General features: G+C 38.5%; 2 protein-coding genes and 1 non-coding gene across 3 annotated transcripts; 1 reads left to right on the top strand and 2 right to left on the bottom strand.

Moving 5' to 3' along the window:
• Positions 1–709: 709 nt before the first annotated feature.
• Positions 710–17398, bottom strand: LOC131330374 (homeobox-DDT domain protein RLT2). The gene is made up of 18 exons (XM_058363924.1): positions 16513–17398; positions 15791–16291; positions 13428–13507; positions 11581–12006; positions 11413–11502; positions 11172–11336; positions 10864–11086; positions 8451–8551; positions 7718–7804; positions 7469–7621; positions 7197–7352; positions 6522–6731; positions 5557–6273; positions 4920–5474; positions 3875–4501; positions 3473–3577; positions 2642–2905; positions 710–1812 (listed from the first exon to the last, which is right to left on the bottom strand). Exons 1-18 carry the CDS (start codon positions 16649–16651, stop codon positions 958–960), a joined length of 5454 nt encoding a protein of 1817 aa, XP_058219907.1. The 5' UTR covers positions 16652–17398; the 3' UTR covers positions 710–957.
• A 3771-nt stretch (positions 17399–21169) lies between these two features.
• LOC131331612 (small nucleolar RNA snoR100) lies at positions 21170–21277 on the top strand. The gene has a single exon (XR_009201424.1). It is a non-coding gene; the product is annotated as a small nucleolar RNA snoR100 (small nucleolar RNA).
• A 2583-nt stretch (positions 21278–23860) lies between these two features.
• On the bottom strand, positions 23861–24817 carry LOC131329544 (protein DMP7). Its single transcript, XM_058362715.1, has one exon. The coding sequence runs from the start codon at positions 24545–24547 to the stop codon at positions 23891–23893; it is 657 nt and encodes a 218-aa protein (XP_058218698.1). The 5' UTR covers positions 24548–24817; the 3' UTR covers positions 23861–23890.
• Between the last annotated feature and the right edge of the window lie 101 nt (positions 24818–24918).

The following is a 24918-nucleotide window of genomic DNA, read 5'->3' as shown; positions in this document are numbered from 1 at the left end:
CCTACCTTTTATTGTATATGGTCAAGTACCTGCCAGTAAAGAATCAATAACTTTGCTTTGAGACATAGAAATCCTCGCTTCCCCAACCAAATCAAACCAGATCGAGCCCTACCTTTTATTGTATATGGTCAAAAACCTGCCAGTAAAGAATCAATAACTTTGCTTTGAGACATAGAAATCCTCGCTTCCCCAACCAAATCAAACCAGATCGAGCCCTGTATCTTCTTGAAATACGAAACAAGTCTTTCTTTCACATTCTTTCTCTGAATAGTTTCGAAACAACCGAAAAAGTTATGGAAAGGTCAAAGAGAATTTCCTTTTCCTTTTCCTTTTCCCAGGCGTTTTCAAAGAGGATTAGCAGGGCGACAGATGGGGAAAAAGAGTGTCTTAAAGAAAAGTAAGAAAAACCATCTTTGCTTGCTCCCTCTCATTCTTGGCTGTAGAACCCGCAGCTATATTCAAGAGCTATCTCAGAGTCAAGATGTACAAAAATTCCAACTCCACAAAACACAAACAAATACGAAAACACTCACAAATGTGGCGGGTCCCACACAGACTGCAGATACACACTCTCACAAGTTTGGCGGGTCCAGTTGTGAGTGTGTATTTGTTCATGTCTCTGTTTGCAAGATGTACATATGCAAAACGTGAAAGCAGTGTCGTGGTCGTGGGTGAGTACAATGTCAATATGGGGGAGGAAAGTGCCAAATACAGAGGAAATTGACCAAACATATATTACCCTAAAATGTTATTTTTACATTTTGATGATCAGCTTTAAGTTTAACACGGTAGCCACTATCTCGACAGTACACTCCTACCACAATACAATGGCTCCTCCGCGCAGTAAATCTCTCTGTAAATATAGCAAACCCAGTGCTACAAGTTCTAGCTAAAAGAATACAAAAGCTAATCATACCATCATCTGTTGTACATCAGTAAAGTATTCTGCAAGAGATATTACTCACTGTAATCCGAAGATGACTCTGTAGCATCATCCGGGTTGCCAATTTGTTCTCCGCCATCTCTATTCCCTTCTTCGTCTGAATCGCCATTAATATATCTCTCAACATCGATATCCTCTTGTCCATCTTCCTCGCTATCATCTTCCTCTTGATCATCAACATCATCTACATCCACATCATCTCCCTCTTCGGGCCGATCGTCATCGTCTTCCTCAACATCTACGTTATAATCAACACCCTCTATTAAACGCTCGGGCTGGCCATTAAACACACCAGTATAGTCACCCGCAAGTAAATCGTCATCATATTCATCCCCCGCAGCTAGACCATTGTAGTCATCATAATCTGACCTATCAGAACTGCTGCTAGCCTCTTCCGCGGCCTCCACTTGAATGCCCATAGTTTCTTCCCTATTCCACTGCAGATCCGAACTCCTCGTCACTGTATTCTCAAAGAAACTCTCCTTCTGTTGATCTCTCTCGCTGCTGCCAATATCCACCACTCTCTTAACCGGTTTTTGCCTACTCCTGGCTGTTCGACGACTCCGCTTACGTCCTCGTCCACGGGACCGCCCTTTCCACCCCAGCAACTGTCCAAATCTAGAAGTATTTGTCGTGGTGCTTCTCTGGGCGGCCTCAGATCTGGAATTAATGACTGCTCTTCTTTGAGATCTCCCACCACGTGTACGGCCACGGCCTCGGCCACGGCTGCCACGGCCCCGTCCTGAAATGGAGTGGATAGTCCCTTGGTCAATCCAAGGCTCTTGCAGCAGATTTTCAGGATCATGGGGAGCTTCTGCCAGATCGTACTCTGGGATATTGTTCGGAAGAGAAAACTTCGATGGGATTGTCTGGTTAAAGAGAGGCATTTACAGATATATTAGTAGAAATCTATCAAGTTAATTGAGGACATAAATAAATGAATAAATAAAAAGACAGCCGCAAACAAAGAAAAAAAAAATACTCCCAAAGAAACTTGTGTAATGATAAAATTAAAATCACATGAAATCACAAAAGAATGAAATAACCACAAAAACCATGCAAACTGATTAACCTATCAAACACCTTAGAGTCAGTTCAAAATAAAAAAAAAAATCAAACACCTTAGAGATTCTGTTTGCCTCTGATAATAAGCCTAATAGTAGTTACAAGACGATTTGGAAACTTCTTTTTCCTTAGAATTGCCGAAGTACGGACTGGGAAGGACCACAAGCTAATAGCGAAAAAATAATTTTTGAGCGCATTAAAACAGTTGATCAGTGAGCCTTGTTTCCCAGTCCACTAACTGAAGACAAGAAAGTCAACATTCTTCCAACTTCAACCAAAATTACATAATGAGCAACATTTAATTGCTTGTCTACCATTTCTTTGAATGGCAAGAATGAAATTTCAATTGTTAAACTATGCTTCGTCAAAAAAGATATTTACAGACGACCAAACCTGTTGCAATTTGTAAACATGACAATCTATCAGCATTTAACTCATCATTTCACTATAGAAAGATTAAATCAAAATTTCCTCAGCTAACATCCTGAGGCATTGATGGAAAGCTCGTAGAGAGAATGCCATCAATATGGCAATCCTCCTCCCTGAAAAGACTAAAGATTATTTTGTTCGAATCATTTTCTCTTGCCTGCTGGATTTAGCATTTGATTCCTTAAATAAACTAACAATACTCACAATGAAGTTCCCTGCTCCTTTGTCCTTCTGAGAATCCAGTCTTTGTTGCAACGTATAAAAAATCGATGCATCAAGTTCCATGAGCCTTAGTGCAACAGCAGATGATGTTTGGGGTAGCCAAGGAAGCACAGAAACCATTTCAGCGTTGGGGGAAATATTAGCAGCAGATTCAGTTTGAATACAAGAACCCAATAATTCATCAGTAGTCTCGAAATTCGAAGACAAAAAGTCCTTCTGTATGAAACCTTCTAACAAAGTCATAATCTGGAGAAGTACACAAAATAATGGATCAGCTTGTCACCAGAATAAAGGAAGACAAAAAAAAGGGATACAAGAGTGAAAACTTTAAAGCTAGCACACAAACTTCTTAAATTAGAATTGCGTGTATTGAAAAAGGTAGTAGACAAGATTGCGCACACAATAAATCTCAGAAAGAAAAAACAGATGCATCACAGGAAGCACTGAGGTTGGGAAGAAAAGATGGTAACATCTTGGTTTCACCCCCACGACGATGCTTACTTGTTAGCAAGATTGAAAACTATCATAATTTCCGATAGAAAACCATTAAAAACAACAACAATGCCACCTATGCCTTTCCTCAATCAGAGACTACAGCAACAATCCCAGACAAATTTCTCAGAAAACATTTTTTCTTAACGCCCTCAGTGGAAAACATAAACATAACACTCAGTAGATCACATAACGCCCTCAGTAGAAAACATTTTTTCTCAAGTGCATTCGGAAGCAGCATAATAAAAATTGCACTCAGAAGAAGACCGAAGAATTACTTGAAGAGTAAAGCAGAGTACATGCAGAGAAAAAGAGAGAGACCTGAAGAAGGTCCTCTGCTGACGATGAGTTGTGCAGCTTTATACCCCAAGATTTTCGATAGCCCTCAGACCAAGCAGGTTGAAGCGCTTCAGCTGGAATACAAACCTGCCAAACAGCATATGTCAGAATTTCGTTAATGATCAACCTGAAAGGAATTTTTGTGCTTTTCAGTCAAGATTGTACAATATAACTGCAAAAAGGGAGAGAATACTAATTTCCATTCTCTCCTTTAGCCACATCCACATTTTCTCAATCTCCTTTCTCTGCCTATTTTTACGTAATCTGCATTTCAACTAAGTAAACTTGCTATAAAATGCATATACCATGTACAAAAATGAAGGAGCAACAAATAAACTTAAAACTCACAACCCAAATATACAGTTGAATGTTACAAAGACTTACCTCTATCAATGCTAATAATACTTTGAGTAATCTAATCCTTGAGGTAGGAGATGAGTCCAGACGCCGCAAAGTCCATCCATCGCCCTTATATTTCTTTCCACATTGAGTCTCAGAAAATTTTAATTCACTGGCGGAAGTTTCAAAAGCCATATGGCAAGAAGGACAATAATTATTCTCAAAAACGTCCATATCATGGCAGTAGTTACAAATGCCTAGCAGCTGTTTGCATCTTTTCTTCCCATACTTAATAGCACATAATACTGAAGAATTGAGGCATTCTTCCCACATCCACTTTTCTAAATCTATATATCTCTTCAAGGCATCCTTTTTCTCTGTTTCATTCCTTCCAAGCCCAATTGCGAAAGACGACGAGGATTCTGTCACATCAGAATTTGAAACACATATGGTACTTGTAGGACTATCAGTGCTGGCACTGGAATCAGGGTTAGAAGCCATGTCAGAAACTTCTTTTTTGACATCTGTAACTGTTAGTCCTCCAGTGCTTGTACAAATCAAGCTCCTTCTAAGTGTTTCCTTGAAAGATAATTCTATTTTTTGCAACATTGAATGCAAATGAGATTCCCTTAGCCCACGCACATCCAATGACTCAAACAAAGCGTCAAATCCCTGCATACAGAACAATGAAAGACTAAACCAAATGTCCATGAGAAAGAATACATAACTTTACAAGAATTTGCAATTTATGCTTTCATCTGGTCCCCGTCTTTTCAGACATACTATAATGCAATAAAAAAGTACAAAATACTTTCTAGTCCCCAAAGCTTTGGATTACTCGGATTCATCCCTTTTTCTCATTCAAAAAAATGAGGACTCGAGCCCCTAAATCAAGGTTGACAAATCAACCAGGTACAACTATTCAGAGGGGTGGGGTGGGGGAGGAAGATATAAGACTACACGAACTTTAATCTACCAGGAGAGAAGCGTAAAAATGCTATACAAGGAAATAACAGACACCCCAAATAGATGGATATAATACACGAAGACCACGGCAATGAGAAACTAGATATGAACACAAGGACACTACCTCTACAGAATCAATAAGCCTCCAACGTCCATCACGTAACTCGATAAAAATCCTGCCAGATGCAGGATCATTTTGAGAAGCAGATGTTATGAACTGCCAGTATCGGTTCCGTCTGCGATCTTGCCCAAGAGGCAAGGATCTGTACACATACATTTCTTCCGCCTTATGACCAATATAAGCTTTTAACTGAGACCGTGACCTTTCAGCAGCATATCCAGGTGTCAGGAAAATAAGATTATCAGTGCCAGCAGAGAATTCTTGTATTGAAGAGTTCCGCTCGGTAGCTATAGGAGTAGAATAATTTGTGGCATCAAGTCGATCTTGAATGTTTTCTTGGACTACCGGATTTGACACCAAACCATTTTTGTCATCAACAGCAGGCAATGGGCTTTGCCTGCCCTCTACAGAAGAAAACTGGACATTTGGTTCAGCCTTGTAACTAAGGTGAGCAGAATACTGCGTCTTCACCACAAAATCCTCTTTCATTCGGCGTTTATCCAGTTGCACCTCTGCCCACATTTGTTTCTTCAGAGCATTTGCTGCTTCCATTCGTTCCTGAAAAGCTCTCACATTTCAATCACGGTTAAACAGTAAAAACTAAAATTTCAAGCCACTAGAAGAGAAGACAAAATAATACCTCTAGAACAACGCGAATTGAGTTTCCTTCATTAGCGATACCAACAATAGCGACAAGGGCACTGAGCCGTTCCTCAACGCTCAGATCTGAGTACTCGCCTTCCACTAGGCCTTGAACCCATGGTTCCCCAGAGTTACTCTCATCAATAACAGCGTCTTCTTGATCAAGGTTGGCTGCCTCATTGCAGATTCCAGCAACATCAATAGATCGATCAACAGATGCACTACTGCTTTTTACCACATTGTAACCTTCAGGCTGCATCAAAGGGGACCTATCAGCCAAATTGTCAAGCCCAACAAGTGGAATGCTCAAACCCTCATCACGGGAGGTGTCCATTCCATCTCCAAGGCTGCTTTTTGCTAGGAATCGGTCTGCTTCACACGGAAGAGCTTCATTATTTGGCTTCAGTTCAGTACCCAAATAATCAGCCTCTGGATCCTCAGCTACGTCACTTTCAGAATCTTCATCTCTTTCAACATCATCATGGTCAACATCCTCTGCATCATCTCCATTTAGATATCCATTTTTAAATATCTGAATTTTATCCCTGGCTGCGGAAAGGATTGCCTCAGCATCAGTGGGGTCCTTCCTATAGGGATCTCGCACACAATAGGTTGACGGAGCAGTTCTTTCAAAAAGCTTTGTATCCCTTGACAAAGCCGCAGCAATAGATGCTTCAGGTGTCTTGCTTGTTGTGAGGTCTCGGAGACCAGATTTCTTAAATGAGAAAGAGAAACATGAACATTAAAGTGAAGGGTCAATACAAAATGCAAGAAATACAAAACCACCTTTTATTCTTCAGCAAGAATTGGAAACTAAGCCTTTGTTCGGTTTCCATTTTTGAAAAATATTTTTGATGTAATTAGTGGAGAAAGATAGATAGAGAAAGTTATTGAGAAATGTGCAGAGAGAAAATGAATTTCTCAAAGATGAAAACCAAACAAAGCATAAACATTTTTGATTACCTGAATCTTGTCTGCAACTTCAAGTATATTAAGTCCTTCACTTCCCTCAAGAGAAAGAACATGAAATGCAGCAAATTTGACTGTTCCAGGAGTCAAGCGATGCCTAGATCTCCTTGGATTTGAAAAACCCCTTTCTTGCATTTTGGCAACAGCATTTTCAGCTGCAGCTCCATTGCGTAAGTTAGAAATTACATCTTCACCATCATCACCCTGCACATTCACCCAAAACTTCTCTATCACGAGTAAGAATAAGCAATTTACCAATTTATACTTATATGAAAAAGTGTTTACAAATGGTTTCTTGCTTCCTCTTTGGTAGATATTAAAAGGTTATAATATATCACAAAACTAAAGATTAAGAGGAGGACATCCTCCATAAATAACTAGAAGATTGGGTGAATTTAACCTAGATTGCAAGTGGTCAACATCTTCAGTAAAATAACAGTGAGAATGAGAAAAAAACTAAGAGTCGTGTTTGTACACCTTTGACACAATCACACGATACTAGAAAAAGAGTAACCGAGAAAAGGCCAATGTTCATAATGCATTTTGCTTGTTGCATTCAACGTTAAACTCACCACAACAATCATATAACCAGGAACCACATCAAGAAGCACAGGGAAGCTCAAGGCCCAAAAACTGCACAACTGATTGAAGCCTTAACAAAGTCCCTACCTCATTTTCATCACGAAGATATGCTTGTTCCGCACTCCTTTTCTTTAGTTTTGGTCCAAATCCAGCAGATAAAGCAAATTGCCGCAATATCTCAGGCCAGGTCAATGGATTTAAGTGGCGCTGCCAGCAGCGTATATCAAACCCCCAATTATAAGCCTGAAACAAAGAAGGAATTAAAGATGTATCAACAATAGCAGATGAGAATTAACCCATACTTGACTACAAAAAATGCAGCAAAAATAACCAAACAAGCATCATGCAACAGAGCATACCCCTTCAACTATCTGTGGATGCCCACCTCCAGGATTGCCAGCAGTATTTTGATTTCCTCCCAGCACAGTGGAGGGAGTCCTTGCTACATCTTCAATGTCTTTAATTATGGATCGCAGAAGAGCTACATGTATCTCACCTAACAGCCTTGAATCCTGAAAATAGGAGGAAGCAGCTAATACAATAGGATTGAGAAGGATAAAGCAAGTATTCTGAGAACATAACTAAACACAAGGATCTAAAGAACTTACATAATCATGAAAAGCTTGAACAAACTCATCCAGTGTAAAGGGCCAAAGCCCCAGTACATCAGCGAAAGTCATTAAAAATCTCCAGACCTAAAAATGAGTCACAGGCAAATTCGTTAGATCATAAGAATGATCACATCAATTTGTTCGGTAAGTACAACACATCAGTACTTCCATAAGCACAACACAACTAGTACATCTAGCCTATTTGTTGGCTTGTTGCTTGAAAAATTCTGCTTTAATATGTCCACTTGTTGTAACATGTTTATGTGCCTTCCGTGTATATACAGCCATGGACTGTTACACGGACTACGTTCCCTGAGGGTGGTCTACCCTGTGAAAGCATACTTCAATGGAACATTACACAAACAAATCCAACTAAAGCTAAACCGTTATACCATGCACTTGGAGTCATCAATTTTATATCATCTGTATATGAAGTGCTTGAACTGTTGAATTTATAACCAAAACAGCAAGATGAATGAAAGGAGTATCTCCGATCTTGCCGCTTTTGGCTCAATAAAAATATTCAACGAACATAAAACTTCCAACAAAGCAAAGAATAAAAAAGGCATAACATCTTACTGAGAGTATGGTAATGTCTTTGTTAGAGAAACAACAACATTGATGCGTGAATATTTAAGAACCAGAAACATTTTTCATTTCTACAAAACACCCTCCTATATAGAGAAACAGAAATGGGATATAATAAACAAAAGAAATTAGTTATTCTCACCATAAAAAGATTCCCAATGTTCTCCTCAGAGTCAGTCCATGGTTGAATTGCAAAAGGCCTTTTCAAGCGCACAGACTTGGTTGGGAATTCAGTGAGCTTATCTGAAGCATTACAAGTTTGTAAGCAGCTCATAAGATTAGATATAGAGACACTAAAACAGAAGTAATATTAATGAAAAAGCAGAAGATTGGGAAAAAGAAAAGTACAACTCCAAAAAACAATGTACGATGACATGGTCAAAGACAAACACAAAACGATGAGATCTTAGGATGCTGGTCCAACAAGGGAGATTTGGTTACTTGTTGGCCGCTGAATGCACAACACAGGGATCCCAACACGCCTAAGACCCAAAACATGAGTGGGTGCCCCTCTCAAAACAATATCCGCTTAGAAACCCCACCCACTTATGCATGGAATACCATGAACATGTGCATTGTATAAGTTTATAATGGACGAGCTTTCAATATTCACATCTATGAGCAACAATTCCTCTATCTCACGCTCGCTTTGATCGGACTTTGACAGCTTAGAATGGTGGGTCGCTAGCAAGGCCTATGTCCATACCTAAGTTCACATGACATGTTAACCAGATATTAAGTCAAGGCCTAAGCCATAGTAATTGCATTAACAAAGAGCTATATAGTACATACTATATAAACATACATACCTATAAACATAAATATAGGTATAATGTTGCTAAATAAGGAATTGAAACTCAACGACAAGTTACCGCTGACAAACATTAAGCTATTTTAGTTGCATTGTTAGAGATACTACTTCAAGCATGTGAATCTACTACATGATTCCAAAATAAAATAGCAAAATTAAATGTTTATAAAAAGACTGTTTCGCTCACCTTGTTTGGTTGTCTGGTTTGAGATCAAAAAAAATTGTATAGGATTGCGTATTTTCTCTTCTTTAGACAATTTTTTAAACACGAACATTGTTTACTACTTTTTGAATAGAGGTGTGTTATATGCAGCCCAAAAGTAAGATATAAATAAATAAATAATTGATAAAAATCACTAAAGACAAAAAGCACGAATGAAGCAGTCAAAAATTTTGGAGAGAAATTTTTTGAGAGGAGAAAAGAGCAATTACTATAATTTCAAATTTTCAAGACATGAGTATGACAAGTGCAATAATTGGTTTTAGGCCAAATAATATAATGCTTAGGCCCCATTTAGTGCTTTACTGTTTTTAGTTGAAATTACTCATTGTAGACCTTCAAGTTCCTTGCAGTTCTTTTTGTTATATTTTCAAGATGCAGCGAATTTTAAAGATTTCTTGCCAAAAAGTAGCAATAATTTTTCTGCAAACTCTTCTCTACATATCCCTTAATAGAAAGGTACTTTGGAAGCAGTCACACCAACACAAGGGGCCTTAATCATTACTTAAGGTTTAGTATTGCTTGAACAGATTTTCAAGTATTTCTGATTACCCACAAAAAAAAATACGAGGGAATGCATGGCTCAAACCAAGCACACAAATAAAATCAAAACAATATATGAACTCCAACACAAGGAACATATCCACATTAGTCTACTATACATGAAGCCGGTTAAGAAATCCTGAGACGAAGATCAGATAAATTGTATCCATATAGATGCCAAGTCGAAAAAACACACGCGCAAACAGACACAGATTATGAGCACAGACGTGGAACAAATAAAAACGCCTGCTAAAGAAATATAGAAACAGACGTCCCCAATTGCTTTTATTCTTTCATTTTTTCCCCATTATTTTGGTTCTTTTATTTGTTCTTTAGTTGCAAGATCCTTCAGTCAGGCAGACAAATCCACCCCAACACTTCGCTCTCGCGCGCCCAAGTCAAACCTCATAGTAACTTCGCTCCTATCAATAGAACCTCTCAAAGCATATGAATTCCAAAAAGAAATAACATAAGAGCTTCCAAAAAAGAAAAAAAATACGAAGTAACAATAAGACAGTAGAAAAACATATATTTCATAACGACAAGATGCTAGAAAAATAATTACTCAAATTTACTCATACACTAATTATAACATAAGACTATAAGAGTTACTTACATTGGGGAAAAAATATTTCAATCGACTCCAAGTCTTAGTTGCAGGATCGCTTAAACAAGGAGCTTCTATGAACAATAATTTATTAATTGGTTGGGTTTTGCTGAGCTTGGGATCTATGTAAAACTATATTAGTTAATTCTATCTGTAAAAATGATTCCTAAACGCTCCCACAGTGCTTCCAAACGAGAAACTTCTATGATCCTTCGCTCCCCCGCCCCCACTCTGTGCAACTAAGTAATACAACCTTCAACCTGATAGCATGATGAGCAATGCAAAGGCTTTCACAACAATACTACAACAGAATCAACAGACTGATGTAAAAAAAAAACATATACGATATATACGGGTATGTCAAACAAAAGCACCTCTAAATAATTCAAGATTCTGCAAAGTTTGACTGTCAAGAGACACAATTGAAGGCAAACCCTGGCTTGAAGCTGCTAACTCCATTAGCTCCAACCTTTCATCCTCAATAACTTCCATGGATTCTTTGGCAATTCTGCGAGCAGTAGCCCTATCATTAGCAGCTTTTTGCCTCGCTGCTTCCTTCTCCCTACGCTGTTCTTCTTTTAATCTCATTTTTTCAGCCTGGGGAAATCTCAATTATCAGCTTATATCCAACTTAAAGGAAAGAAAACTCCAAAAAGCTTGCAGGACTAGGTTACAAACTTACTCTGATAGATTCTTTCTGCAAAAACTTCTCTCGCCGTTCCATCTCACGCCTTTGTTCCCTCTGGTATCTTACCTCTTCACGCTGCTTTTCACGCAGCAGCCTTTCTTCTTCCTTTCGCCTCTCACGATCCTGCCTCTCCATTTCTTTCTTCATTTGTTCCTCTCTCTTCAAAAAAAGATTGATGGAATCAGATTACAAACAAGAAGCTTCAGCAAAGAAAACTTAGTTTACAATAAAAGACCTTTCGCCTCAAAATATCTTGTTTCTCAAGCTCCTTTCGAATCCTTTTCTCATGGGCCTCAACTTCCCTTGCTATTCTTGCCTCTTCACTCTGCAGGTACAACTATGTGCACATGAAATACTTTCTTTGTAGGAAAGAAGCAAAAATACAAAGTGGTAAGTAGGACACCTTGCGCTTTCTCTCCATCCGAGCAATGTCATCCTCAGGGGTGACCTGTATGTCTGATGGTACAAACGGATTGTCCAGTCCAGTAATTGGGTGAGCACCTAGTTGAGCATCTGTAGCAATATCTGTGAGAGAGTTTTTCTGCGAAACAATGTCATACTCCCCTGAAGTTGAAGGCAAGATATGGCCCTGCCGGCCTTGATGAGGCAAAAGAGTTAAACTTGGCGGCTGACTTTGTAAAGCGTAAGGTGATGGTAATAACTCATTGCCATGCATAAATGAGCGACCAGCAGATAATGCATGTCTGGCAATTGGAACATCATTTGGCGAACCAAAGTAGTGAGATGGAGCAGCTCTTTCATATGAATCATTTCTAATAGACGGCTGTTCTGGCAGAAACTGGTATTCATGGAGTGCCCTCACAGCACCCTGAGGATGAATAAACAAATCTTATGCATTGATTTTGTTGTCTCCAAGTAATGTAAAGGCTGGAAAATTCTCCATCAAGCAGACTTCTAATAGTCGAGTCTAGAAAGAAAAACCAAAGAAAATAAAAAAGAACAGGAAAACAGAACACTCGGCTATGACAGTGGCTGTGGATGCAGGTACATGTAGGGGTGGGGATGATTGGAAAACGTAAACAAGCCCAAATTCGTAGAGTGCAAACAGCAAAGAAGTTTCTGTCAGAAATTTGAGCATGCATGCAGGAAATGATGAACAAAAGCCTTCCTGACTGAGCAAAAGCATGTCCCATACACTTCTCCATCACCACTGACCGAGTATCGTCCCATTGATAGTTGAATACTAGTGGTCAATATCATCTCGTACATGTATTCCCAGAATATAAAAACGCTGAAAGAAACACCTTTAGACCTAAGACTCAACACAATTTTGTATCTTTTAACAATCTTTGATCAGCAGTTTCGACACCTAAGACTTAAAGGGATCCTCAAACGCATACATAAAAGGAGCAAATTAGAAAACAGAAAGGAAAATGCAATTAGGGATGGCAATCCTACCCGCCCTGCCCCGAACGGGGCGGGTTTTCTACCCCATTTTTGGGTATCGGGTCGCGGTAAAATTTTCCAAACCCGCCTAGGTTCAGGTAGGGTTCGTGGCGAAAGTGTCCCGCCCCGAAATACCCACCGCGAAATTACCTGACCCAGCGTATTTATATATATATTTATTTATATATGTATATATACTTATATACACGTCCTTTCATTTTTTTAGCATTAATTCAAAAAACAATTTCTCTTTACTGTCAAGTAGGCTAATTAAATTTAAAAAAGAAATAAAAATTGATATTTATTGGTGTTTAGTGGATTTTTTAATAAGTTTTCTTAAAATATTTATAATAAATTGTACACATAAAGAAATGGAATGAAGTATCTAAAATATTGATTGCTATTAAAAGTTTAGATAAAACCGCGATACCAAAAGACACAAAAATAATTTCAAAAGTTTTATTTTTTGGATAATTTTTATTCTTATTTAGCATTTTTTTTTTTTACTTTTTTAATTATACTTTAATTTTTTAAATTTTTACGGGGCGGGGCGGGAACTGGGGTACCCCAAAAAAACTTGGTCGGGATCGGGGCGGGGACGGGGACGGGGGCGGGGGCGGGGTATGCAAAAAAATCCGCCCCGTTGCCATTCCTAAATGCAATACTCTACACAGCTGGGACACGTAAAGAAATGACATTTACGATTACGACAGAGAAGTACATAGCGGGCATTTTATCACAAAGTCTACTAATGACCAATTCAACTAATACCAAAATAAAATGGGGAATATACAAAGAAAAACAGCAAAACATGTGAAGAAAAGAAGAGAAAAATAAACTTACCTTGATTGGTTTAGCATCAGGACGCTCATATAGTTTGGGCTCATAAGGCCGTGATGCTGGTTTCTGCTGTCCAACTGTCACTGTTCCATGTACAATACAAGGAAGCTATAAGGCTCATCTAGTCTTCGAGGACATGTTTAGCACATACCAAAGGACAGGAAACTCCAAAGACAGACTGAATCATACACGAGTTTGACAAAAGAAAAAATTATGTCCAATACAGGAGGGGGCAGAAAGGAGCAGGTTACCCACCGTAACCCACATACACAACAATTTATACATGCTTATAGAAAAGTTAAAATCGTTTAAACAGAAAAGGCAGATAAGAATTGAAGGCTTGAAGCACATGTCCAGAGACATCGAAAGAAGCAATTTTTTTATTTCAAACATGAATAGGGGAAGTCAGTTTAGGACAGCTTGAAGTTCCATACTCGTACTCATAGTACATACAGTCATACTCATTCTTAGAAGTCTTGGAGAGGTGTCTTCCAACTTCATAAAAAACGATCGGTTCATTTCAAAAGCTCTTTGCTTCATTCATTCCACAGACAATAAATATGCTATCAAGTACCAAGGTAGCTGTTCAAAAAAAAAAGTACCAAGGTATCCTGTAAATCGGAGTCCTCAGCAACATGCAGCAATTAATTAACCCACGAAATCTACCACTGAGACACTTGATTTGGATAACCTGAATTGCGAACTTAAAACTAATATACCAATCACGATACCCCAGCAAAGTAGCTTTGAAGTTTGACGTTTCAATCCTTCCGCCAACCTAGCCATTTCCCATAGTACTTTCTCCAACAGATGTCTCAACTAATTATTACAACAGAGAATCGGTACAACCCAGATTAATAATTCACCATACTTGCGACCTTTGACTGAATTTCTTCTACATTTAACTGATGCAATATCAACCTTCAAGTCAATACAAAATTTTAATGGTACCACCGGCCATTAAATATTGTTTGAGTACTTGAGTGTCTGTCAAGCAATCAACACATCCCATCCAACCCTTTTTTGGTTCACATCCTTAAAAACACTTAAATAGCTTGTAGGTGCAACTCCTTCCACTGGAAGAGCTTCATGGGAATTGGGAAGTAGATGTGAAATGCTTAAGGTGCTTCCCACCATATTTAAAATAATTCTTGTTGACTTCATAAAACAAAGATTTGACTACTTGCTGACTCTAAATGTAAAATATCTCTTCCAAAATTACACTTTTGAGGCCATTAGACTGCACATGTAATGACATACATCAGGTATGCAAGCCCAGCATGAAGAAAATAAGGGAATTTTGGTTCGTCTGTGTATCTCATTTATAACTGGTTCAGTTCCTTTTCTTCAATATGATTCTGTACGTTCCAACTTTTTGTTTCTTTTAAGTGAGTAAATTATGATAACAAACCAAAGCTGCACAAATAGACATCCATATGGATCACTCAAAGGCCAGCCAGACCCCAATCGTGAAGTAATATCAATCAATTAATCTAAATAAAGCAATACACTACTCTCTTCCGTGCAAGTGCTTTTAAATAGGTACCATGTAAGGTTCCCAGTCCTCTACTTCAATAGAGTACCTTCAGGGAACACCAGAAAGGTGTGTTTGGGTTCTTCATATTGAAACTAATCCAGTTTAGTTATCATAGAATAAAGCTCGTATAAAACACTTTGCTTTCTCGGATGCTCTTAACCTCAGTGAAATATTACACAACCAAGGATCCAACGCAAACAGTCACTTTATACAAAAACAGATTCCCTTATCACATAGCTAAAGCATGTTCATTTTCGGAAGCTCTCTTCATCTCTTAACGCAATTCCATTCCTGCCATTCTACGGAAGACTGAACAAGAAAAGCCTCTATAGTCCAATCGTAATGCAAGATGAAGGACAAAAATCTGCATTACAACCATATTAACAATTCAAAAAAGGTCGAGTTATATAGTACTTCCTCCATTGAATAAAAAAGTTTCAGCACCTAACGGTCTCAACTGGCGAATCTCACACAAGACATAAGTAACTCCTGTGATTGTCAACTCCTCATGCTAAACCAACTCAAGTTGTGAAGGAATCCAGGAGTTCAATCCTTTTTTTTTCTTTTTTGGGAGGTGCAGAATTAGGCTATGACAGTAACATTTTCTTATGAACCATACAAGGGATCAAGGAAAAAGAACGCAATTAAATCAACTGGAAAATCCAGTTGACGCGTAGATCAGTTGAAACCGGCCTCTATTTTTATATATATGACCAGGCAGAAGCGGGTATCCACTGGGTATTTCTAAAATCACCATCCCTATTAATGCTAGTCAACTTGAAATGTATTAACACCCAAAAAATTCCAAACTCACAAGTATCCAACATACCAATGGGTGCGCCAAATGCTCCCGGTGGCAAGGGATCAAACTCCATTCCAAGAATAGGCCCGTCTTCCCTCAAATGCTCCCCTAACTGAGCCTCCACGAAAGCAATCGCTCGCAGCTCCGATAAAGCCTGAGGCGGCTCGTAGTACCTCTTCACGGCTGGCATTATATCCGTTGCAATCCGTGCGATAGCCGCTCCTCCACGCGCACCCACCCCCCGCTGCTGCTGATAAGACTCCACGTGTCCGAACGACCCCGACCCGGATCCATGCTCGTTATTATTCCCCGCGTCCCCACCCACCACCATCTCCTCTCGAACCCCACTACTCGACCCCACAGCCGCCCCCGCGGCTAATGAAGCATCCTCCTTCCTCGGCCTCTTCATGGGCGGGGTTTTCCTATCTTTTAATCTCCTGTGGCAAAACCACATCTGTAGTTGCCGATCGGAAAGCCCTAGCTTCACTGATAGCTCTGCTCTCAGCGCCTCCGATGGATACGTCTCCACTGCAACAAACATCAAATTCATTAACAATCCGAAATTCACTCAATCAAACTATAAAACCAACGGATGCGGCACTTGGCACATCTGGTTGTACCCTTGGGGAGGTCTGGGATTCGAGTCTATAAACCCCTAACCCACTAATTCCCTGCTAACCTACACACTATTGGCAAAAATAAAAACTATAAAACCAACAAAAATGAAAACGAAAACAAAAAAAACGAACCAGCAAAAGTTTTCTCGAGAATCTCTAACTGAGAAGCGGTCTTCATCTTCCTCTTCACTCTGTGCTCTCCCTCGGCCTGCGGCGGCGTCGGCTGCATCTTCTCCCCCTCGGATAAACCACCGCTGCCGCCCTCCTCCATAGCAAAAACCTAGGGCTCGGGGGATCAAATTCTACAAAGCAGCTATCATCCGAGCGGATCAATTGCTCATCGATTCCACAATCACTACATTTCACGGAAAAACTAGGGTTCCTGGATCAGGAAATCGGGGAATCGGAATCGACGAAAACGAGAGAGCACGAAATCTGGCTTGTTCTCTCCGTAGAAGTCTTTTACACGCTTGTTGGCACAAGCACACTTTCTCTCTCTCTCTCTCTCTCTCTAAATTTTTCCCAATAGCGAAGAAGACTTCTGTGGGGGAGATGTGCGGTGAGATTTGGCGAATAATAACGATAGTAATAGGAGTAGGAGGAGGAGTAATAAATTAAAGATTGCGATTTTTGATTTAAAAGAGAAACAACAAAGAACAAACGAACGAACAGTCTTTCTCTCTCCAATCCTTCCCATTCTCTCTCTCTCTCTCTCTCTCTTTTACTAGTAATTTTTTTTGTTTTTGTTTATCGAAAGAAACGTAGAAACGTTTGTGTGTGTGTGTGTGTGGGAAATTGCATATATGCGAGTTGTTTGTGCGTGTGTGTAAAAAGCACAATAAACTAGAGTAGTTTTCTTTTCTTTTTTTCAAAGAGGGTATCAATCGAGAGAGAATTTTGATTCACGAAATTCGTTCGTGCCTTTGTGGTTGAGTTTCTTAACTCTTTCTCGTTTTCTCTCTCTATATGTATCTTGCTTCTCTCTCTCTCTCTCTCTCTCTCTCTCTCGAATCGATTGGGTTTCGTTGGGCTTCTGTTTTGGGCCTTTTTCTCGCTCGCTCTTGATCAAGTTTTCTCCCCTGGATCCAACTTTTTCCCTAAAAAAAAAGACAGTACTGCTGCATTTTTTTTTTCCTCCCTATTTTGTACTACGATTGGCTTGACAGTTACTCGTACTACCTGGCAGCCGTTCGAAGGTGAGACTTTTCAGTGCGGAGCGAGTATATCCAAAGTGGTATCCGTTCGGCGCATCTAAGCCGTCTGATATATTTTTGATGGTTCGGATTGAAACTCTCTCTCTCCTCTCGCCCCAACACTTTCTCTCTCATTTTCTATCTCCAAATCTGAGCCGTTTAAAAATGAAATGCACTGCTCGGATGCACGAGCAAACACCACGTGATATCCGCTCGAAACTGGATTTTTTTTTCCGTTCGAAGGTATTCTCAGTCGCACTCAGAGCACGTGGAAGCATTCATCACAATGCTTTCTGCCTTTGAAAAATAGTAGGAGTAATAAGTGGAGAGAGATAGAAATAAAAATGTTGAAAGTAGGGAGAATCTAGAGGGAATTTTTTGAAAAATTCTTTTTAAGTTGCAAAGAGAACAAAGCATTCAATTTTTCAATTTTTTTTTTATCCGTTTCAAATTTTCAATTGATTTTTTCTTTTCTCTATCAACTTTTTGTTGTAACGAGAAAAACTAATACTTCTATATTTGGTTACAAGGATAATTAGGCTAAGGCTCCGTTCCATAAATCTTTTTAAGAAATAAGCAGCTTATTTCACATTTTTAAACTCAAAAATAAAGTAAATAAAAAATAATTTTTTAATTTTTTTTGCGTCTTATAAAAGATCTCATCGAGATCTTCCAAACAAGATCCATATTACATATCTTTAAATTTTAATAAACTCATAATTTTTGAACTTGAAATTGCCTTCTTAAAAAATAAGGACTTATTTTTTGTTCCGGAACGAAGCCTTAAGTTTCACTAAGGGATTTTTTATTTATTTTTTTCGTGTTTATTAGTTTTGCACTTAATTTGTGAATTATTTTGACTTTTACCCACATATTTTTTGAAATATCCAAGCTAAAACTCAAAGAACTATCATAATTATTTTCTTCTCCGATACGTTTTGAAGATAAACATAATTATTTACTTCTCCAATACTTTTTGACGAGGTAAATTAATAATTCACAAAAATTACGTGCAAATTTAATAAACTCAAATTTTTTTTGAATAGGAACAAACAAGAAAATACCCAAAAATCTTATCGGAACTTAGCCTTAGAAGTGTTTGGGCTAATTAATTGAGCCAGATTATTTGTTTAGTCTTATTCAATTCTTTTTTTTGGCATTTATTAGTCTTGCATCAACTTTTTATGAATTATTGATTCATATTAACGAGAAGTATCTAAAAAGTAAATAACTGTGAACCAAAAACTTAAATTTTTTAAATAAAGGCAAAAATAATTTAAAAAATTTGTCTGTTAAATTGTTTTTTTTTTTCTTTAGTGAACTTTATAAAGATTTTGATCATATATATTTTTTACTTGTTAGATCCTCACATCGGAACAAACCAATGATTCACACAAAATCGACGCAAAATTAACAAATGCGAAAAATAACTAAACTAATTTACCGGTCTAGCTCAATTATTTAGCCTTGTATCATGTGCAAGGTACAAAGCTTGTATGCGCTACAGTTTTGGTACAAATAAAAACAGTTTTTGTTATTATGATTTCCTTTTAAAAAAAAAATTTACTAGTTTACCGGTCTTTGGAAATTTGCAAATAGTTAGGTAAACTTTTTGATCTGGCTGTAATTAACGCTCTCAAATGGAGATTGTTCTTGGAAGAAATTCTTTACTTATCAAATTGGACCCACATTTTGTAGTAGTAATTGTATCCAAATTCGTTGGTACTGGTAGCGACCACTTGTTTTAGACTGTGTTTTTTGATTCTCCATTCAAAAATATTCTTTCCGAAATTTTAAACCAATTTTTTCATTCGTATTTTTTGGTTTTTATTTTTTGGATTTATATACCGTATCTCTATTCAAAAAGTAAAAGAGTTTGTTAAAATATTAAAAAAAAAATTGACCAAAAACAAAAAAAAAAAAACGCAAACCTCTAGAACTTTTGTATCTCAAAAAATTATATTTTGTGTTTTTAAGAAAAAGAAATACGTTACCTAACATAAGAATATATAGTAGTCAACTTTGTTCTTCAAACCACAGAAAAATATTGTTGCAAATGTGCTATTCTACATGCACTTATATAAGGTTAATTTAAACAATGGATCAAAATTTTACCAATTCATCAGCAGGTGCCCCAGCTGTGACACCAAAGTCTGAAGAAGAAAAAATAGCCTTATTCGAGTAAAGTAAATTGCAATGTCACAAGCCTATTTTGGTACTATTAAAAATTTTTAGTGTTTCAAAGTTAGAGCATCTCCACCCAAGGGAAAAAAAAATTTAGTGCCGGGTGGATGCCACGTGGTATCCGCTTGGCGCATCCGAGCCGTCCATTGTGTTTTTGGACGGCTCGGATTTAGAGAGAGAAAGTGTTGGGGTGAGAAGAAATAGAGGGTTTGATCAATATTCGATCCGAGCCGTCCAAAAGTGTATTGGACGATCCGAATGAGCAGAACGGGTACCACGTGGGATATACCCACCCTGCACTGAAAAATTTCTCTCAACCAAGAATGTGAAACTTGAAATGGCATGCCAAGTGGAAGAATTAACATGTAAATTAAGCAACTCCAACCAAGATGTCAAATGCTTATGTGTCATTTGACATCTCCTCTCTCATGTCAACTTTGACGTTATTTCACTCCAAAACTTTCTAAAATAATAAATTTGACATGTTGGGTGAAATGGGTACCTTGGAGAAGTCAAATTCTAACATGTCAAATTGCCACGTGAGCTTTCAAATTAAAAAAAAAATTGACATTCTCAAATTTCAAGTCAGGGTTGGAGATGATGTAGTTTTGAAAACCCCTCTTCCTCTCTCTTGTTAATTGTTTCACTATGGGATAAGAAACTAGGTTTTCTCGGCATAATTGCCCTCCCCCGCCAAAATCACCGCATAGGACAAGTTGAGGTTTAATTGATCGTAAAATGTATCAGGATTCGTTGGATGTGCACGTCTTGTTTCACCGCAAGGAATTTTTGCATTCTTCATTGCAGTATGCCTTCTCTACTCTCTTTTTAACGGAGCTTTGCCCCTCCCTCAAATTCAATTTGGCGTATTTTTTACCCTAGTACATTGAAAAAACCTGGTGCATTTTTTGTCCTGTGAATCCCTGGTCAATCAACTCGCATTTGTTAATGCATTCTCTCAAGTTTCCCTGACTTGAGCAACCATCGTGAACACCCTTCTCATCCACCCGTTATTCCGCTATTAGTCCCCCGCTAACAGCTACGGAATATTTTGATTGTGTTGATGTCTCTTCTCAAGATATTTGAATTATATACATAGACAGCAATTTTGTGGACATCATCTGTATCAAAACTAATGATAACCGAAGAAAGCATTAGACTATGCATCCAAATTATTAAGCCAAAACAGACTAGTGTGGCTTGCATATACCAAAATTGATGTACGTTGGCTTCATATGCCAGTCACATATTTCTGCTTCTTCTACTTTCTACATCATTTAGGCCCCGTTCCGCAACGGGAAAAAAACTCTTATTTTTTAAAAAGGCAATTTCAAGTTCAAAAATTATGGATTTATTGAAATCTAAAAATATGCAATATGGCTTTGATCGTGCATACCGATGCTCTGAACTATCAATGAAGGAAGCATGGTAATGTGCACATACATTGATTTGGGTCTCTAGGCCTGTCCTCTCTGATGCCATTTGGCTTTGATTTGGGGGCATGATTTTACAGCAAAACGTCCTTGTAGCTCCTCAATTCTTGGAGGTTTAGGGGGGCCATTGTTTTAGTGATATTCTGAGAGCAGCCACTTTGTGCATATATTGCCAAAGGTTAGGTTTGTCTCCAATCATCCCCCTCCCATACCCCCAATGATTGGGAACTAGATGGGTTATGTTATGTTGTTGTTGTTGTAAAAATATGCAATATGGATCTTGTTTGAAAGATCTCATCGATGAGATCTTTTATACGATGCAAAAAAAAAAAATTGAAAAATTATTTTTCTATCTATATTATTTTTGAGTTTGAAAATGTGAAATAAGCTGCTTATTTTTTAAGAAGGTTTCTGGAACGGGGCCTTAGATAGGAAGATGTGTAATCCGGAATCAGAGAGTAGAGTGGTGCAGCGCAACCGATCTGGCCTCTGCTGCTCTTCTCAACAATCGACGACTAGGATCTTAACCGAGCAATGGACGATTTACATTTGTATGCAATTTGAACAGCCGAATCAACCGCTCTGCACCCACTCGGCAGGGAGCTGCTCGGCAACATCTCCGGGTATATGTCTGGTTATTGGAAACAAAGAAAATGGTTTTGGGTTGGGTAAAATTAACTTTGTGAAGTTGGACAAATAGCCAGAGAATCTTCCTGCAATTTGTCTTCTACATCCTAAGTCCTAACTAGTAATTTGTTGGTTTTCCAGCAGTGTGTGTCTGCATAGGATTTTCAGAGCTGATTTGTTTATGAGAATTAATTTGCTGTGGAGTACTGTTTAAAGTTTTCTTAGAAACAAATTTTAATAGTAGTCAAACTTTTTTGAAGCTGTTTTGAGGCTCCAAACCTGCATGGCCAATTAATCCGCAAACAGATTACCGGCCGACTAATGTAAAAATGTCGAGCTGTTTTGAGGCTCCAAACCTGAATTTGCTTTTCTTTTTTTTTTTCTTTTTGTCATAATGTTGTAATTTTTAGATTCCTCTCATCAAGACAAATCATAAATCTGATTTTTTTTTACAGAAATTAAACAAAAAAATAAGAAATGTACTAATAAAACTACCATCAGCTTAATTAAGGGAAAACACCCCTTTACTAGTAAATCATGGGTTTCTGAATTCGAGCCCACGATCTCTATGAGAAGGCCTCACGAAACCCAAATCTCCTGGGCTATCCAGCTCTTATTGGGAACAACAAGAAATATCCAACACCAGCCAATTTTTCATTTTGTTTTCGATATACTAGTAAAGGATGCAGAAAAGTAAAAACAAAAAGAAGAAGAGAAAATAATGTAAAGGAAGTAGGACCAGTTATTTTCTTTAAGTTTATTTTAAAGAAAATATCTCTTTCTTTTTAAAAAAAAAAACATTTTATTACTTGAGGAGTTGACCTTGAAAAGAGTTCCCAATCACCTACAGTATAACTTAACTTTGATTCCCACGCAACGGCGGACGACGCTGGACGCAAAGACTGCTAATTGTGAGGGATCCAAACCATATGTATTTCTGCATTGCTAATAAAATTCTCATTAAGAGTATATATCAAGGTTTACAAGCATGTAGGTAAAAAATAAAACAAAAAAAATTAAATCTTAAAAGTATTATTATTGTTATGTTCGCAGAATAGTCACGAGACTGTATGTATACGTGCCGCTGTTTAATTCTAGTCACACATACAAGAGTGATTGATATTTTGCAACAAAAATCTTAGATTTACTACTTAAATTCCGACAAAGAGGATAAAGTAGCCCATAACTGAAGAAAATATTTGATTATCCCTTTCCTTTGGGGAAGCTCTTTCTTGAGTTGCATTTCATTTCGGTAATTGTATGGTAGTGAATTATTTTCTTTTTTTAACGCAGGGTGTCAAAAAAGAAGAAGAATAAGAAGAAGTCATTGTGGGTTTTAATGTAGATGGTTATCACAATGCTTTGCACAACAATATATGCAACATGTTTAGGTGACACTATATCATATTATCGTTGGGCAATTTAAAATGACATCTGATCCATTATCTAATGATAAAGTGTCACCCAACTTTATGGTATAATAAATATTCGTTCCAATAAAAAATAAATATGTCTATTAAATCGGGCCCCGTTGGGTCAAAATTCTGACTCCGCCATTGCACCTAAGCATTTTGTGTATATTGTTGTGTAAAGTGTTAATTATCTAGTGATATTTCTTCATTCTATACTGGACTAGGGGATGGTGACGTGCACATCTGGACCATTCGTCTTGGACTCTCGGCAATCAATGGTTAGGATTGCCGAGATGATTGGACGGTTGAGATTATGCACAACACCGAGCAATTCAGACCATTAATTGCCGAGACGGATGGTCCGAATGTGCACAGCTCTATTAACGCAATTTTCTAGGCAAAACAATTATGAAAGGAAATAAATTAAGATGGTAATATTTGGGGCAAGGCTGCAAACAGTTACATATAACGTGCATTAAAATTGCATGCATTAGCAGACCAACAAATCCGAACCGTCCTCCCAATTAAGCTCCAGCCATACAAAATGATCGAATGAAAACAATTCAAATTTCTTTCAAGTACAACACGAATTAATCAAATTCAACGCAAGGAAGAAACACAAACAAACGAGATCGAAAGATCGATGAAATGCATCCGTCGTTTACTGTTGAGAGAGAGGGAATCCGATTCCATGTCTCTTCGTTGGAAACGCGACGAAAAGCAGGCTGCACAGCACCCCAACCGCGATAGGCAACGTCGCGAGGAGCTCCTGGGCTTCTTCGGAGGGATTCGGAACGAAACACTTGACCACGTTCTGGTCAAACAACGCGACCGCGATGAAAACAACAATGGACAGCAACGCGTGGAAGAAATCGACGAGTCTCAGCCGGTATTTTTCCTCCTCCCCCGGAGGAACGCTAGCGCACCCGTCCATAATCCACAGCCCGCGAAACGTGGCCAGCCCATACCGGACTTTGCCCCTCTCGTCCCGGAAACTGTCAGTGAGGCAGAGGAGGAAGCAGGAAACCCCGCAGAGGGAGATTAGGGTTAGGGTCAGGGTTTGGCTCGTGAGAGTGCGGCATTTGCCCTCGTGGGTGAGGGCGGGAGAGAGGATTTGGAACGCGAGGACCGAGCCGGTCGGGAGGAGGTTGGAGAGGTGACCTGAGATTTTGAAGGTCTTTCTCAGGGCCTTCTGTGCTGGGGTTTTGGTTGGTTTTTCGGACAGTGGCTGGTTTTCCAAGAGGGGTTGCCTTTGCTCTCCCAGGACTGCTTCATGACCAAGAGATGGGGTTATTGCACTTTCTCCCTTCATGTCCATGGCCCTTTCGATCTCTTCTTTTGATTTTCTTGATCACCTTAAATCTCTATGGAAGAAGCTAAATGTTTCAATGAGGCAATCAAGTTAGGGTGGAGCAATGTTATAAATACAAAAAAATGTTGGAAAGTTGAGCATAAAAATTAATGGGTGGATGAGGTTTTAGTCTCGAGGTGGTCTATGCAAGCAAATTATTCATTGGTCTTGGAGCGCCGCGACGTGGTATCACAACACTCTTATTCGTTACGCGTATTTGAGAGATTCATACATTTGATACTGGATCCCACATAAATATGTGATAGATAAAGGTGTTGAAACACCATGTAAAGGTGCCCGAGAACACCGAATAATTGTTTTGGTCTAGGCTATATGGG

The sequence above is a fragment of the Rhododendron vialii genome, chromosome 6a (genome assembly GCF_030253575.1).
Source record: "Rhododendron vialii isolate Sample 1 chromosome 6a, ASM3025357v1".
NCBI classification, from domain to species: Eukaryota; Viridiplantae; Streptophyta; class Magnoliopsida; order Ericales; family Ericaceae; genus Rhododendron; species Rhododendron vialii.
The sequence above is the reverse complement of the archived record's forward strand: the minus strand, read 5'-3'. Positions and strand labels throughout refer to the sequence as shown.